This window comes from Agaricus bisporus (genome assembly GCF_000300575.1).
Source record: "Agaricus bisporus var. bisporus H97 unplaced genomic scaffold AGABI2scaffold_8, whole genome shotgun sequence".
NCBI classification, from domain to species: domain Eukaryota; kingdom Fungi; phylum Basidiomycota; class Agaricomycetes; order Agaricales; family Agaricaceae; genus Agaricus; species Agaricus bisporus.
This window is the reverse complement of record NW_006267371.1, coordinates 583646-600263: the sequence shown is the minus strand read 5'-3', so window position 1 is coordinate 600263 and position 16618 is coordinate 583646. Positions and strand designations below refer to the sequence as shown.

Sequence of the window (16618 nt, the reverse complement as noted above, 5' to 3'; positions counted from 1 at the left end):
CAACATGTGAACCGGAGATGATGATTATATATGAATACTAACTGGTGGATTGTCAGAAGGTGAAAATTAAATCCCAATTTTCAATGATATATCCAGGATATATCTCAACTATCTATATCAGTCCCCAATCACTTTTCCAGGAACCAATTAGAGTATCCTTTTGAGATCAATAGTTATTCTCGTGATCACTCTTCTCCCAAAGCTGGTGATGTAGTGCCCATCGGCTGCCGTACGTACACCGTGACTACACCGTGACGCACCGTCAATGGGTTCCCGAAGCCTGTCACTCTCGAAGATTTAACCTGGTCTTCTCTACCTGATGTATTCGATGTCAAATTGAGGGTTCGAGCATCTCATTAGCCACCGTGTGTGCATTATTGGTTAGTTAGTGCTGGAATGAGTTGAGGGGTATTTGCTGGTGTATTGATCAATATTTGCCACGAATGACAACACGGTATGCCTTCTGTCTCCATCTTGCGGTCTTATGTCGAGAAAAGTTGCACCTCATCCCGAGCTCACCCAGCACTATGATATTGCAAAGAACTAATAGTACATCTCTTGCTTACTCCCTTTAGTGACATACGCGATTTATAACTCCGAACAACTGTAACACGACTACAAATAGTTTAATAAGATGCTTTCTTGTCGCTGGGAATATGAAAAGAATCTCGGGATATATTGGGTCCGTTGCTTTCATTGGTGCCTCCTAGCTGTCACCCGAGAAGTGGATATGGAGGGATATAAGGTCCAGCAGTATTCGTTTCCCAGGGAGCTTGAATAGTTTGCAACGGGCCTGCAACGGGCCATGCGCCGGGAATGGGCCGAAACCATGCACTGTACTGGGGCACATTGCGGATTTCTACGGAAGCATCAGTGACGACATGAGTGCGCTCGCCTTGAATCGTCTAATTTCACAAAGCTTACCTCTCTCTTCATTTCTTAAGTGTGTGTGTTGTCCGCGGTCCAAAATGCTGGCCTCTTCAGTGTCTATCAGATGTGTTGAGCAATGCATATAGGGCTATAGATTTATACATACTGGGGTATGGTTGCTCGTTTGCTTGGTTATTTGAAACCGAAGTTGAAATTGGAGTTGGAGCTGCAGACAAAGCCGAGGTTAAAGCTGACCTGCTTGTGTGTGGGACGCCGAGCCTCGATCCGGAGCGATTAGAATTTATTGGATTGGTAGGGTCCATCCTGTAGCCAAGACCATGGTGCTTTTCAAAATGTCGCAAAATTCCCCGACATCTAGGGCGTGCCTTTGCTTCAATTGACCAACACCTTGCCACCAGTCTACGCAAATGCCTATTGAGTTTTCCGTCCACGTCCAGCGTCGCTTCGTCCAGTCTAGCGGGCAAGTCACTCTTCATCAGCTTAGAAATTACTTGGACGTCCGAACATCCCGCATATGGAGATAACCCTGCCAGGACCTCATAAATTGTATGGATGAGCCGAGCATATCTTCTGTAGCTTGGAGTACATACCTCGTAACACACACACCCAAACGCCCATATGTCACTTGCAGTAGTAGGGCGTGCATCATCTTCCAAAAGCTCTGGAGATGCCCATCGAGTTGTATGACCAGAAGTACCAGTCGTAGTCGCTACAAAACCAAGTGTTTCATCCGTTACGATAGTTGATAGTCCAAAATCCGCTATGCAAGCGCAACGATGGTCGTCAATTAAGACGTTACGCTGTTGGATTGAATGAGAAATACACGATAACAGTTACATACAGAACTTACTCCTTTGAGGTCCCCGTGAACGACATTTTGGGAATGAAGATAGTGAAGACCATTGGCAATGTCATAAATCTTGGTTAGTTTTTGTTAGCGAGCTTGACAATGATTCGGTATGTCAAAATTACTAACGAATGGCTTGCGAGGAGCTTCAGGCACCCTCTCTAAATAATCCACAATATCACCATTACCCATCCAGGGCGATACAAGGCAGATCCGCTGCCTACTCTGAAAATAGTAGATTCCATGAAAGGGTACGATATTCGGATGTCTTAGTGAACTCCAGAGGATTGCTTCTCTGGCATGAGCCTGATAGCGTTAATGCACATGTAAGCACGACCGACAAGATACATTGAGATGGTCTCATACCTTCAATAAGTCTTCCACTTTTAACTTCTGATATAACCGTACAACCTTCAAGCAAATAGCCTGTCCTTTATAGCGTCCTCGATGGATATCACAAAAGCCTCCTCCACTCTGGAGAGATATATTTTGAACGTCATATATGACGCGACAGGTAGGATATAGCATTGAAACTTCGCAGAGTTTGCGTAGAAAGATGACAGTGTGCTTGAATACCCAGGGTTTCGCTACCTCCCGAAAATCTGGGTTCGAAAGACTCTGAGATTTGGGGCTGAGGTCAAGGTTTCGTTCACTGCTCTGATTACTCACAGAACTCAACCAGTCAATCCATGATTGGGCCTTGGGGCCCCTCAATCGGAGTATAGCTTGCCTCTTTTCTCGGTCCCGTAACGTATCTGAAAGCCATGTCAAAGTCTAATCAACGAGTATTAGGAAAAGCTAAGTGAATCTGGGCTTCAGGTGATCAACGTACCTCCTTCATTGGAGACACCTTGGGGGCGGACGCTTGCTTCGACCGTCCACTCATGGCAGTTGGGAAAACCAAGACTTCCAGGTTGGCTGCCGCACATGGCATTTGTCTATTAGCGCCTACACGTGCAGTTCTGAGGACAGATCGTGTGAAATTCATTATCGTTCACTACCAGAAGTACAGCTTGACAGTATCATCAGCATTTAACTCAACGTTTCCCCAGCTTCGCGTTTGCACATAATCCCGCAATACTAGTCTGTGCTACATCCCGCGAACGACAACAGTCCAGTAAAAATCTTGTCAGAAAAAGAAGAATGATAAATCTTCTCTTATTCAGGTTTGAGACAATGTAAACACGTACCTCATAACATAAACAACGAAAAACCTATATGTCAATTTCACGAAAAAAATAAGTCGAGATCATCGGTTTCGGCAGCTACTTCAGGTGGCGAATTCCAGCGTCCATATAATGTAACAATACCCATAGCAAGAAGTGGAATACAGAACAGACAAACCAAATGCACTAAATTCTCCAGCTTGGGAATCCCCACAAGCTCCCAGGGTAAATCAAAGGCCAAATCAATCCCCGTATTTGTTCTCACCAAATCCCTGATTCGCATCAAGAATTTCAGTCGCCTAAGCACACGACAGAAGCAAAAGAAGAAATTTCAATCCTAGATTGTTTCTTCAGAAAGAAAATGATTAACGCACGGGTCCATGTTACATGCCCCGGGTCGCAGAGCACACCAATGCGGTTGCAACGGAATAGCTTTCACACCCCTTTGAATGAATCGATACGCGATATCATGTAACCTCGGCAAGGCGTTATTCACATCTCCTCCAGGACCGGACCAAAATACTTCTGCTGAAGCGGCAGCGCGCGGCCAAACAATAGAGTCAAGGTTCGAAGGACCAGCCTGTTCAGCCCATAACAATTGTTGTCCTTCCGAACGAATCAGTCAGGAATACAAAATCGAATCTTGCGAGAGAAAGAAGACATAAACGGGCTTACCACCAAGTACTAGATTCCTTTGATAACTCTGCAATGCTTCAGTCGGATTAAAGGAATACGCCTTTTGCCATGTTTTGAAAGGATCACACCAACTATTCCCATTTATATGATTTCCCATCCAACCTCCACCTCCGCAATCAAGATAAAAATAATTGGAGGCGGCGTGAATAAGTCTGTGACCTTTTTTCGCGACCTTTTTCGCATGGCTAGATGATATCCAGACCCTAAAAAGCAAGTTTCAGCAAAAAATTCACACGTTAGGGTGAGGGGGAGATTGGTACAATACAATGGTATCATTACTAAGTCTAGGTTGATGTTCGAGTACCATTTCTAATTTTCATGCTCAGCTCGGATTCCTTCCCCCGGATGAAATGAAATACTCACCTTCCCATACTACCGGCGTCTTTCCCGCTTTTGTAAGGACCGAATGTGTGGCTTGTGTGAAAGAATCTAAAGCTTGTTCGATATTCTTCCCTTGAACCCCTATGGGAACCATACTAGTTAGAACAAGAGCTTCATGAATTTTCCATGACGCACCAAGATCCCGTTGAGTTAACCAATCCTTTTTGTAACAATTCATATTAACTTCGTCCCCACCCGTACTAAATAGTTTTGATGGAAACATTGAGGAAACAGCTCGAATCAAGTCGGTGGTAAACGAAACTGTGGATGGACTTGTGATGCGAAGTTGGCCCGCAGGTGGTTCTGACGGTTCGGCATCAGACTTGGAAACAAATCAACATGTAAATTGATGAGTGATATCAACATTACCATTTGCAAATTGGGACCATGGAGTGGCTTCAGGACACGCTACATGTAGGGGATATGATTTTGAAATGACAGCCGTATGTCCAGGAATATCAATCTCGACCATAACGTCAATCCCACGCTATAGTCGGGAAAGCAGTCAAAACAGGTCAGATAATCGAAAAAAGACATACTGCAGCAGCATATTCAACGATGTCCTTAACATCTTGAGGCGTATATACTTCTGCTGATGAATACGCTCCTTTTGACGATACCCCTTCAAACCCCGGAACAACAAGGGGGAATGACTGAGAATCGACGACATGCCAATGAAAGTGGTTTATCTTGACCCAGCTCATTGCGTCCAAAGTGCGCTTGATATCCTCGACCGGGAAGCTGGATAATTATAAATCAGTACTAGATACGTGCGTCACCTTAAGGACTCACAAGTTGCGCGAAGTATCCAACATAAATCCGCGGTACGGCTGTCCCAATTTCAGCAATAGTCAAAAATGAATTTTACTCTGAAGAAGACTTACATAGGCAGGGGCATCTTCAATTTGAACGGGGGCCTGAATCGTATAAACCACCCCATCCAAATCGTACCACAGTTGTTCGAAAGTCGTTAATCCGCGGAACACGCCCAAGGCTGTGTTCGCGCTCAGAAACGCAGTATTTCCGTCAGCTGGAACTTCTAACCAGTAACTCTCATCCTGTGCCCCGATGCCTTTCATAACTTCTTCGGAAAGACTCGTGATTACTCCATTCGACGGAGTAAGGTTGACTGTAAGGGTATGTAGAACGTTGGCCGAGTGTAGTACGCCAGATAATGAGGCGCCACGGTCGGGTACGAGAGCCCGAAGCCGGTCCGTTTTGAGGAACTTAGTGGTACGCTGGGCGGCGTCGGAGATATCTTTTGTTACTTTCTGGGAAAACTTGATTGTAAATTTGGGCGAAAGACGAAGCGGCTTGGTTCCAGATGTCATGTTCTGCGGCCTCGGCCATATTGCAAAGACAGGCGTCAGCAGGATGACTGTGAAAATGAGAAATCGAATCATCCCTATGAGTCCCTATGTTGAGAGAACGTGAGAATATGTTTGCATCGAAGCCGGAACACAGCTGATCGATGCCGTCAGCTCGGCGAGTTAATTATAATTCAAGTACCCAGCTTGTGTACTCAGTCAGAATTCGAATTGCTATCGATAAGTAGGCCTACCACCGGGTCAGCTTCACGTTTACACGAAAGCCTGGAATAAATTGGTGACACATCGGGCTTTCTCATAGTTCTGTGGAAACTTCGTCGAAATTTTAGTCGAGAGAAGAACGCCGGCGTGTAGTCAGGAAGATCGAGAGGCAAAATAAAAGATATATTGAATTCTGTGTGCTACACTGCTAATACAATTGTACTTTTTTTTCATCGTCAAAGACCTAAGACTAAACTTACTCATACCTTCATCGTAAACAAGAGTTTGTTGTAAAGGCACCTGTTCTCACTTTGCATCTATTACCAGAAATATTCGATATAAGGAGGCGCATCCAAAATAAACTCCTTAAAAGATCGTCAGGATAGCGAAGGTGGAAGAAACAAACGAAAACATACAAGACGAGCATTCATACCGGCTGCAGCAGTCCGCGACTCTCTCCAGCCCAGCCGCTGCACATCTTGGCGTCACAATTGTTGAGCCTTGAGGCACAAAAATAATCACACCTATATGATATAGCGTCGTCAGTCTACATCTCGAAAGGCAAAGAGCAGAAAGAAGACGTACAAATTATATACTCAAAACTGCCACAGCAGTCCGCAGCTCTCTCTAGCCCAGCCGCTGCATATCTTGGCGTCACAGTGTTGAATCTTGATGCACACAGAATCACACCTAAGGATCCAAGAGTCGAATTAGTATAGAGCCAAGAACCGGCATTGGAAAATCACATACAGGTTATAAATTCAAACCAGCTGCAGCAGTCTGCGACCAGAGTGCGGACAAAGTCGGTAACACTCGTTGCTGAATATTTAGTGGTCCAGCTGCTGCCTGAGCGAGGAATGGACAGCGGGATATATGCAGACCTCCGCCGTCAACGATATCATCTCGCTGAGAACTCAGAAATCGATTGTCTGTCCGAGCCGAGGTGGTGGGTAGATATGAATGCCAGAGCCGGTGACGAAGCGATATTCGCACAGGTGACAGGATCGGATTCCGAAGTAGCAAGTATCTTGAAGCACACGATGTCGTCTTGAAGCACACCTTCAACCATGTGAGCAACAGCATATTATCAGGATCAGTGGACGGGACTCACAGTAGGGAATGCCGCGAGGTGCAGCATCAAACAAGGAACAGAATCGATACGGATGTTCAACGCATATGATGACTCACCTGAGGAGGTCGCTGATGCAACACGAGTTAGCTAGGATTAGTACGCGAAAAGGAGGGCTTACCTGGGCAAGTAATGCCGATAGCTTGCTGCTTTGTTACAAAAGAAATTGTTTATCAGCTTCGGATATTTGAGGAGGGCTGGCCGGCGGAATTGTTGAGTCTGATACGCGGTCAGCCGCGAAAGTAAATAGGCAAGGCAGACATACGGTCGTCGCGTGCCAGCCCTGCTACAGCGCTCTGACGTGTTAGCGACGAGAGGCGCCGAATAACAATCCCTCGGTGGCGTCGGTGGGTGACAAGAGTTTTTTTAAAGATGATGGATGGGATAAAAAAAAAATGCGAGCATCGCCGCCGCTTGCTAGAGTTGGCTTATCGCTAGCAGGCCCGAACAACATATCACTTCCTTCTTTTCAAGAGCTAATGTCACACCCACATATGAGAAGGAGGAAGTCGCGGTAGATTCTGACGAAGCTCGTGCAGACGTTGAACGCTTCCTGCGCGACGAAATGAAGGAGATAAAGGCATCATGGTATTCACTTGACGCTCAGTCGGAGTGGCCTGATGAAAGGGATTTGTGGAAGCTCGCTAATGCTTCGGGTGGATTATTTGCATACGCGCATACTGCCATCAAATACATCGGTGACCCGAATATCGGAAACCCAGTCTCACAACTCTCTGACGTTCTGAACGTCATTGATAATCATCCAATGACTGGCATCCCACGAGACGAACATCCGATGGCTCTGTTGGACGCGTTGTATGCCCGGATCCTGTCAAACGTTCCTCCAAAAATCATGGTATACACCCGGAAACTCTTACTGGCCTTGGCATCAGTGAAGTCCACTCGTACAAGAAACCTTCTTGTGTTATGCAATTGGTTAGGTATGACTCCTGATGAAGCTTACGCCGCCATCAATCATCTCCAATCTGTATTGCGTTTTCCTAAACGTGGCAAGTCGCACGAGGAAAAACTTGAACCTTACCATAAATCACTCATCGACTACATATCTGACTTTAGTCGATCAGGCTTCTCCCATGATATTCAACATGACGCCCGACAACTCATGACCGAATGTGCATTCAGAGTTTTGAAAGAGGCTCCTGATGGTATTGATTTTGGAGATACGGATTATAAACTGTGGCACGGTACTGTGACTCGCGGTCCCGGTACCGGTGAGACGATTTCGCTTAGTTGGCCAGTTGTTCAGGAAGTTGGATGGAATGATGACGAGACGAGGTTGAGTCTGTATAAATTGGCCATGGGGGTGGTCCTAGCTGGGATGCGACGTGGAGATACAACCTTCCATAACGAGTTCTATATTCGACTTTTGACCACTCGGTTTGAAGCGTATGGTGATAGTTTTCCTTTTTTCGCGTTGAGTGACTTGCCGTTCGTGAGTTCTTCATCTATCTCTTCTACGTTAGTGAAGCTGAGTTAAATGCATAAGGATCAATCTCGACGTCACGAATTCATGACCCACGGCTTAATCAAGCAAATGCCTCTCAAAGCGATTGACATCTCCGCTATACCTTCATTGAACGCAGTCAAATTGCAGTTACGTCGTCCTGCTAGTCTAGCAGCAACAGAGTCGACTGATCCATGGAACGCGGCTTGTGATGTGAGTGGATCATTGATATCTTGCAAACCACTCATTCGATTTGTGTTGCGCAGCACGAACGTAAAGGCGAGTGGGGAGAAGGAAATGACCAAGACTGGTTGACTACTTTTTGGCCTAACGATTGTGCTTTCTGCTTTGGACGGCTTAAACACCAGTTGCAAAATTATAAGACCCGAGTTCCGAATCATACCCTTTTCGTTCTGTTCACTTCAACCGGGAGTTGTTGTATAGAATTTACATTTGTCCATCCGGAGGATGGTATATCGGAGTGGACATATTGGTTTTGGTGTCACGTTTCGTTGGAGGAGCGGAAACGGTATGGGAGCACTGTATGATGTAGGACGTTTCAATTCTGATTTTATGAGACAAGTCTTGAGTTGATTACCCGAATGGCGCCTTGAGCTGAACATTCTGTGAGATCGCGTGGCGTGTTCACCCGTAACTTGCCGAAGATACATTTCCCCTCTGAACAAGAACCATAAATGTCCTCCTTCATTATGAACAATATGATGTCCGGTCAGGGTATTCCTGAAGATGGGGAGCGTCTCAAGTTGAATCAAGGATTTTTTTTCCATTCAAGTGCTAATACAGCTGCACGAAACAAAATATCTAAGTATGATAAGCAGCTCGATTCACCACCATTTTGAAGGAGAGATTGAATTTCATATGTGAACCACCTACCTTTCCACCGTTTCTCGTTTGGATAGGCTTCCAGTAGGTTTGAATACGAAGAGCATAGAGTCCTTGAAAAGTTGTCAGCTGGTAGAACTCGAAGCGAAAATGAGAAACGAACAAGCTGTATGCTCAAAATAACTGCAGCAGTCCGCGACTCTCTCCAGCCCAGCCGCTGCACATCTTGGCGTCACAATGTTGAACCTTGAGGCACACAGATAATCACACCTATATGATATAGCGTCGTCAGTCTACATCTCGAAAGGGAAAGAGAAAAAAGAAGACGTACAAATTATATACTCAAAACTGCCACAGCAGTCCGCAGCTCTCTCTAGCCCAGCCGCTGCATATCTTGGCGTCACAGTGTTGAATCTTGATGCACACAGAATCACACCTAAGGATCCAAGAGTCGAGTTAGTATAGAGCCAAGAACCGGCATTGGAAAATCACATACAGGTTATAAATTCAAACCAGCTGCAGCAGTCTGCGACCAGAGTGCGGACAAAGTCGGTAACACTCGTTGATGAATATTTAGTGGTCCAGCTGCTGCCTGAGCGAGGAATGGACAGCGGGATATATGCAGACCTCCGCCGTCTACGATTATCATCTCGCTGAGAACTTAGAAATCGATTGTCTGTCCGAGGCGAGGTGGTGGGTAGATATGAATGCCAGAGCCGGTGACGAAGCGATATTCGCACAGATGACAGGATCGGATTCCGAAGTAGTAAGTATCTTGAAGCACACGATGTCGTCTTGAAGCACACCTGCAACCATGTGAGCAACAGCATATTATCAGGATCAGTGGACGGGACTCACAGTAGGGAATGCCGCGAGGTGCAGCATCAAACAAGGAACAGAATCGATACGGATGTTCAACGCATATGATGACTCACCTGAGGAGGTCGCTGATACAACACGAGTTAGCTAGGATTAGTATGCGAAAAGGAGGGCTTACCTGGGCAAGTAATGCCGATAGCTTACTGCTTTATTACAAAAGAAATTGTTTATCAGCTTCGGATATTTCAGGAGGGCTGGCCGGCGGAATTGTTGAGTCTGATACACGGTCAGCCGCGAAAGTAAATAGGCAAGGTAGACATACGATCGTCGCGTGCCAGCCCTGCTACAGCGCTCTGACGTGTTAGCGACGAGAGGCGCCGAATAACAATCCCTCGGTGGCGTCGGTGGGTGACAAGAGTTTTTTTAAAGATGATGGATGGGATAAAAAAAAAATGCGAGCATCGCCGCCGCTTGCTAGAGTTGGTCAAGACCGGGTATAATAGCAACTAATAGAAGGATGTCAGCATCAAGGATAACGAAGTATGAGAACTACATACGCATTGGTCGATGTCGGAGAGCTGGGCCACCGACTACGAGTCACCCAGACCGTCCGCATCAGAGAGCGTACTAAGATCATAAGATTCAGCAAGCGTTGATGACGATGAGAGCGGAGAGACAGACGGTAGAGCTGGGGATCTCTTGCCCGACCACCGAGGTCGAACATCGATCACAAGCGTGCTCTAGCGTTGAGCGAGTGCGCATTGGAAGTGAGAGTTCGAGGAAGAGTTGTGAAGAAAGGGATAGCTGGGGGGAAGGGTTTATATACTTTTCACTGTGTGGCGTTACGGTCTGAGACCGGTCAGCCTCCTCACATGGTATCAGACCAGGTGTCATTGTGGGTCCAGGAATATTAATAGAATGATAATCGCAGGTCAATCGTAGGTTGGCAATTGGTTCGCTTAGTAGGGCTATTGTTTCCCTCCTCTTTTCGTACAGTGTCCTTGTCCTTTTTTATGAGCAACGAGGGAAGAACCAACAATTTTTGGGGTACTATGATCCTACATCAGGCCTTCAGCTTCATGACCCTAAAACGTGGAGTTGGTAGTATTTTTAATTCTAAAGCGTTCAGTTAGTCTGAATCTGAATCGGCGGACATTCCCAGACACATTCCACTCAGCTTGATCTCCCCAACCCTCTCGCCGCGTCATAAAGGATTTGTCCGCATATGGTTTTTCTCTGCCCTAGTATCTAGAAACTATATGAGCCTGTATCAGGAGATGCTGGGGAGATGGTCGGCCGAGTGTGGCGTCACGACTCGCGACGCCACACAACCATGGTCACAAGACCAGCTTTGATTTATTTTGGAATCGTCGCCTTTCTCCTGTTAGACCAGCCTAGTTAACTCGTGTAGCAGCATATAGCAGAGTCGAATTTTCTTTCTCCGTAACTAGCACGACAGTGAATGATGATCATGCGTATATATATCAGATATAGCATCGTTTGAGGCACAACCAGGAGAAACGAAAAGGTCACCAGAGCGTCACATTGAAGGCAGGCCGTCGCCAGACGATCTCAGTCCGGGTAAGTCAACGAATCCAGCCAGACAGAGCGCTAGACATTTGCCTGCGCGAGGAAAATCAATAGCTGGGTGATATAGGTGCATAGATGGGCGCATATATAGGTGTTAAATGGGCCTAGATAGGCTGGGTATAGATAGGCGGTGGATACGTATATATGGGCTTCGGATGGCCGGACTGTTTGGGGGTGCCATGAATAGGATACGGAGATGGTTCTCCACCCGACAAGCCGCCTCTATGCCAAGGCGTCTCAGTGACGAAGGGTGTACATTCGTCATAGAATTTCGAAGACGCGTGAGCAATAGGAGTCGATAGCCCATCATATGGTTTAATCTCCGGAATGCCAGAAAAAGGATAATCTAAGACACAAGCATCAATATCACATCCAGTAATGAAATTGACTAGCACATATTCTCACCTTTGTCATTACTTTGAGGTCTACTACCATATGTATGGAAATTCTGAAGGTCCCTGATGTCGGAAGCTCCGACTACTATGTCTTCGCCTTCAGCTTCTAGCTGATCAGAATATGGCTCATGTCTGCCTTTGAATTCGTTGTCCACAGGCAGGACATAGAAATCTCGCTTGAGGCCCGAAGGGGGTACAATAATTCCGAGACTCGACCCTGAAAGAGTGGAATAACGTCGAGATACAACATCCTGTCCATTTGATTGAACGCTCATGCGTCTCTCTTCATCTTCAGATGGTCCAACCTCCAAGTATTGACTCGAGCCATGGTAAAGTTCTTCCAAGAATGTGCTGGCTTGGCCCACGATTGAAAAGCCCGAGTTCGTCAAGAGTCGAAATCGGTGTTGGCTTCCCGATATGAAGCCCTCGAAACTGGCTTCACGTAGCTGCCACATGGCGTTGTCTTTTCCCAATTCCTGAAGAAGTTCGAGACATCCGGGGCGCCGTGCAACTTCGACTGACCAGCATTGTTCTATCATTTTACGCAATTTCGTGTTGATGGCATCATCCAGATCTAGTCTAGCATGGGTTAGCCTAGCCGGCAATTCACCTCTTTCTAGCTTGCGGACAACTTGGATGTCTGAACAGCCCGCGTAAGGCGAACCCCCCGTCAAAACCTGGGTATTAGTGAGCAAGAGCGATTTATGGATATTGGCATGCATGAAAGCAAACCAACTCATACCTCATAGCATACACATCCGAAAGCCCATATATCGCTTCCACGTGTAGGCCGTGCATCTTCTTCCAGCAGCTCTGGAGAGGCCCAGCGAGTCGTATGACCGGAGGGAGCCATCGTAGTCTTCGTGAAGCCGAGGGTCTCGTCGGTTAGGATAGTTGATAACCCGAAATCCGCTATACGAGCCTTTCGATGTTCATCGACCAAGACGTTGAGCTATCATCATCAATGGTGAAAAAATTATTACAATATTATGATAATTCTTACCCCTTTGAGGTCGCCATGGATAATATTCTCATTGTGAAGATATTCCAGTCCAAGGGCGATGTCATAGACCTTGGGAAGATATCGTAAATGGAGTGTGACATGCAATGAAGGGCAGTGGACACACAAACGGTAAGCGAGGGGCTCCGGGCTCCTTATTCAAATAATCCACAATGTCACCGTATTCCATCCAGGGGGACACAAGGCAAATCCGTGCCGGGTTGCTCTGGTAAAAAATTCCATAAAAAGGTGCAATATTGGGATGATCGAGCTGATTCCAGAGGATCGCTTCCCTAGCATGTGCCTAACAAGTTAGAGTATTAATCGGTAAGTTCGTGATTACATCGAAAGAAAGTGATCACCGACCTTCAACAGCTCATTTATCTTTGACTTCTTGTACAGCCTTACAACCTTCAGGCAAAGGGCTTGGCCCTCATAGCTGCCTTGAAAGATGTCACAAAACCCTCCTCCGCCTTTGTGAGAAACGTCCTCAACACCTTGCAGGGCGTAACATGTGGGATAAAGCATTGAGTTCTCGCAAAGTTTGCGTAAAGCAATGACTGTGTGCTTGCGCAACCAGGGTTCCGCAAGCCTCAGAAATTCTGGATGAGAGCCAAACTGAAAACGGTATTGGGTGGAAACGGTTATTGTCATTATCATTACCATAGATGCTATGAACACCCACAGCATCCAAGTAATCAATCAGTAACTGAGCACGATCTCCTCTTGATTCGAGCAGAACCTGCCTCTTTCTTCTGCTCTTCAAAATGGTGGAGAGCCATGTTATTACCTATATAAAGTCTCGTTCAGAGAAGGTATGCGAAGTTAAATTGGACTCGTCGGAACATACCTGCTTTGCTTCGGATGTGTGCTCCATTCCGAGCGAGATATCAATACGAATGAATAGTAATATGTGGTGCGCTGTATCTTGCGAAAATGAGGCGAGAAGATAAGGACAGTGACGACTTTGAAAAAGGTGATGGCACAGCGTTCAAAGACACGAGTTTCCCACATGTTGTGGACTAGCGCCGACTGAGCGTTTATCGATATTTTCAGTGAAAGGTCCGGGCAGTTGCAGCGGAAAAGTCTGAAGTACATCAACGAAAACCATTCAATGGAAGACTGAAATCCTTTCAACAGTCAAGGTTTAAGCGTATCAACAACTGTCGATCCTTATTCCCTCAGCCATGGCTCTCGAGACCGAGCTTTTGCATGACATAGTAAGAGGAATGAAGTCACCGTATCACGTTGCATTCTCTGGTAAGCCACACCTTTCGATACACCCGTCACGGTGATAAAGAAGACCAGAATAACTAATCACTTCGTTTGGAGTTTGAGGGTACAATGTACCACAAAACCAACATACAACCCATCATCGCAATCAATCTAGAATAAAACGAAAAATTAAGCGGCTTGCTTATTCCACTAGTGGAAAATAAAGTACACTCACAAAGGTTGCAGACTCTGTATCCCATGCTTAGAAGAGATCGCACCGGTGAGGAAAGGAACCGCAGCGCTCCCCGCTGAACCAAATCCAGCTATCCAACCAATTGATCCAGTGAGTAACCATTTCGGAAGAATTCGCCCAGCGTGTATCATTGCGATTGGGAACATGGGTCCAAGGAATAAACCGACGAAGGACACTGCTACAGCTCCGCCAATGAGCGAAGGGGCAAGCCAAACGACGATTTCGAGCCTATATAATTCTAGGAATTTAGACTATATCAGAGAGAAGAAACTTACCCTATACAGAGCAAAGTGTAGAGATAGATTGCGAGGCGTTCACCAAGCTAGGTATTTGATTAGGATGGCGCAAGACTCGGTGTGGAAGCGTGGCACCTTTTTGTTAACCCAGAGTAGGAGAACACGGCCGAGCATAAGACCTTGTAATTTGCATTAGATGTCTCTCATTATTTCACTAGATGAGATATAACCTACCGCCGAAGAAACCTGACGAAATATAACCGGCGGATGGCCCACCACCGCGAACGTTAAGCATAAAGGTGACGATCCAGCCTAGTAATATCAATATTGAGCTTTCCTTCGTGGAAATAGAAACTAACCTCCAATCGTAACCTCAACGCCAACATAGGCAAGAACAAAGAAGGCCAGGAAGTGGACAGATTTGGCACGAAGGATCCGTTTCAAGGAAGATTGTTCGTCCTCGCCGCTTTCCGTGGCTTTTTGTCCAAACATGCTAAAACATTCTGATGAAATGTATGAATAAGACAAGGTCTGGGAATGATTCGAATCTGACCTTCTCGAGTTTTAAACCTGAACACAACTAGGAGGAGAATCACATTGCAAAAGGCAATTCCGACAGATACCAAGTAATGAAAAGACCAGCGTGGAAGTTGCGCAAACTGTGTAGCGATGAGTGGTGCAGTGAGAGCTCCAGCACCTGGGAAGAATTAGCTAGAGCGATGAAAGAACGAGTGTAACGCAACCATAAGCAGCGTGAAGAAGACCCATTTTCGCTTCTGAGTTATGTTTAAGGCTCGCAATGAAAGCGTTAGCTTGTGCTCCCTGTAATGTCGTGATCATCGATATAGGATGGACAAGGATATGCGGCGAACCTGAAGGCCGTTGCCACAGCCATTGATAGCGAAAGCCATGACGAATACAGGAAAGGGAGATCCCGATGATTCAAGAGCATACGCTATGACTTGTAGAGCAGCGCCTGGGTTTCTTGATGTTAGTCACAGGGATGAAAAGAGAAACAATGTCATGTACCAAGCGCGATAATCTAGCCGCCATGCAATTGTAAGTAACTCTTGTTGGACGAATATTCTAGAATATACATGCCCTGCCGAATCCAAGACGATCTGTTAGATAAACGTTGACGAGAGCACCGCAAATGATTCCCTTTGTTGAAAATGTGCAGTGTCAGTCATGGAAACGAAACAAGGCCAACAGGGGACTTACAACGCAGGCGAAAATGAAAATCAGAGATACAACAGTAAAACCAACCTGATTATAAGTATTCCTGAATTGAAAGCCGATGGTAAAGCGGAATAAAATGTACGTCATAGGTTTCCTGTATACGAGGTAGCAAAGGCCCAGTAGAACCATCATTCCATCCGAATATGAAGTTGCCCAAACACAACGCCGAGCAGTGAATCCTTTCTGTTGATTTCTGCTTCTTGGTCCTGATATCCAGCTTACTTGTATCTGCTATCTCTAGTTCTTCTATTTTCCCGTCGTCCACGGTCATCGCATGATTGGTGACAATCATCCCGTTTGAACCGGCTGTCTTTGAAATGACTTCAATTTTTCCGACATTGTCGCGCTCTTCAGACATATCGACCACTTCTTCAGTGTTTTCCACGGTGCGTCGAAAAGCCTGAGCTGTCGTGGATTCACGGGTACAAGCAAGGGCTCCGGGCCTTCTTATCCCACGGAATTCAGGACAGGCATCGTGACCAAGTATAGGTGGATAAAAATGGAAGTCGAAGGATTGTCATAAAATTCCATATCACTATCAAGGCGAGCGGCAAGACAAAGCATATTGGCGATCCTGAAACGTGTAGGCATGTCGGAAATCACCTCAGAGCTGAGAGTGGTCAATGGCGGTCGATGACGTTTCAATGTGCCGCCGCGTCGGCAATCATGGAATCGTGGGTATCACCGACACTTTCACACACATGAGCTCGACTTGTCGATGATGTCGGAAAACTGAAATTAGCCTGATCATGCTAAATCATTTTACGTTTGCCTGTTCTAACCTGATTAGACGCTATCAGGCCTAGGCGTCCCGATCTAGTAGGATAAGGCAGGATAAGGCAGTCCTGAGGTAGTCTGGTCAGGGTGGATCAGAACGGGTCAGGCCATTTTTAAGATCAGTCAAACGTAACTAGATCAGGCGCG

The 16618-nt window shown here is 46.1% G+C and overlaps 6 protein-coding genes across 6 annotated transcripts; 2 read left to right on the top strand and 4 right to left on the bottom strand.

The window, feature by feature from the left end:
* Positions 1 to 573: 573 nt before the first annotated feature.
* On the bottom strand, positions 574 to 2420 carry AGABI2DRAFT_224842 (hypothetical protein). Its single transcript, XM_006463122.1, has 8 exons — positions 2408 to 2420; positions 2105 to 2356; positions 1868 to 2044; positions 1742 to 1810; positions 1482 to 1691; positions 1037 to 1427; positions 925 to 987; positions 574 to 859 (listed from the first exon to the last, which is right to left on the bottom strand). Exons 2-8 carry the CDS (start codon positions 2264 to 2266, stop codon positions 714 to 716), a joined length of 1218 nt encoding a protein of 405 aa, XP_006463185.1. The 5' UTR covers positions 2267 to 2356; positions 2408 to 2420; the 3' UTR covers positions 574 to 713.
* Positions 2421 to 3241: 821 nt separating this feature from the next.
* On the bottom strand, positions 3242 to 5312 carry AGABI2DRAFT_152421 (hypothetical protein; the record flags this gene model as incomplete). Its single annotated transcript, XM_006463121.1, has 9 exons — positions 3242 to 3510; positions 3580 to 3803; positions 3861 to 3909; positions 3964 to 4062; positions 4117 to 4303; positions 4346 to 4468; positions 4521 to 4722; positions 4810 to 4811; positions 4866 to 5312. The coding sequence occupies 9 exons, from the start codon at positions 5310 to 5312 to the stop codon at positions 3242 to 3244; spliced, it is 1602 nt and encodes a 533-aa protein (XP_006463184.1).
* A 1892-nt stretch (positions 5313 to 7204) lies between these two features.
* Positions 7205 to 8419, top strand: AGABI2DRAFT_120010 (hypothetical protein; the record flags this gene model as incomplete). The annotated part of the gene is made up of 2 exons (XM_006463120.1): positions 7205 to 8092; positions 8147 to 8419. 2 exons carry the CDS (start codon positions 7205 to 7207, stop codon positions 8417 to 8419), a joined length of 1161 nt encoding a protein of 386 aa, XP_006463183.1.
* Positions 8420 to 8880: 461 nt separating this feature from the next.
* Positions 8881 to 10191, top strand: AGABI2DRAFT_137656 (hypothetical protein). The gene is made up of 7 exons (XM_006463119.1): positions 8881 to 9060; positions 9111 to 9217; positions 9279 to 9383; positions 9444 to 9753; positions 9806 to 9894; positions 9945 to 10045; positions 10091 to 10191. Exon 4 carries the CDS (start codon positions 9567 to 9569, stop codon positions 9744 to 9746), a length of 180 nt encoding a protein of 59 aa, XP_006463182.1. The 5' UTR covers positions 8881 to 9060; positions 9111 to 9217; positions 9279 to 9383; positions 9444 to 9566; the 3' UTR covers positions 9747 to 9753; positions 9806 to 9894; positions 9945 to 10045; positions 10091 to 10191.
* A 2057-nt stretch (positions 10192 to 12248) lies between these two features.
* On the bottom strand, positions 12249 to 13303 carry AGABI2DRAFT_41510 (hypothetical protein; the record flags this gene model as incomplete). Its single annotated transcript, XM_006462947.1, has 5 exons — positions 12249 to 12428; positions 12494 to 12703; positions 12755 to 12823; positions 12879 to 13055; positions 13118 to 13303. Coding segments are annotated over 5 exons (822 nt in total), but the record flags the coding sequence as incomplete, so codon positions are not given.
* Positions 13304 to 13977: 674 nt separating this feature from the next.
* Positions 13978 to 15965, bottom strand: AGABI2DRAFT_207838 (hypothetical protein; the record flags this gene model as incomplete). The annotated part of the gene is made up of 13 exons (XM_006463118.1): positions 13978 to 14137; positions 14202 to 14447; positions 14495 to 14541; positions 14591 to 14634; positions 14690 to 14767; positions 14815 to 14958; positions 15009 to 15152; positions 15199 to 15277; positions 15328 to 15431; positions 15485 to 15497; positions 15557 to 15616; positions 15677 to 15721; positions 15777 to 15965. 13 exons carry the CDS (start codon positions 15963 to 15965, stop codon positions 14065 to 14067), a joined length of 1266 nt encoding a protein of 421 aa, XP_006463181.1. The 3' UTR covers positions 13978 to 14064.
* Between the last annotated feature and the right edge of the window lie 653 nt (positions 15966 to 16618).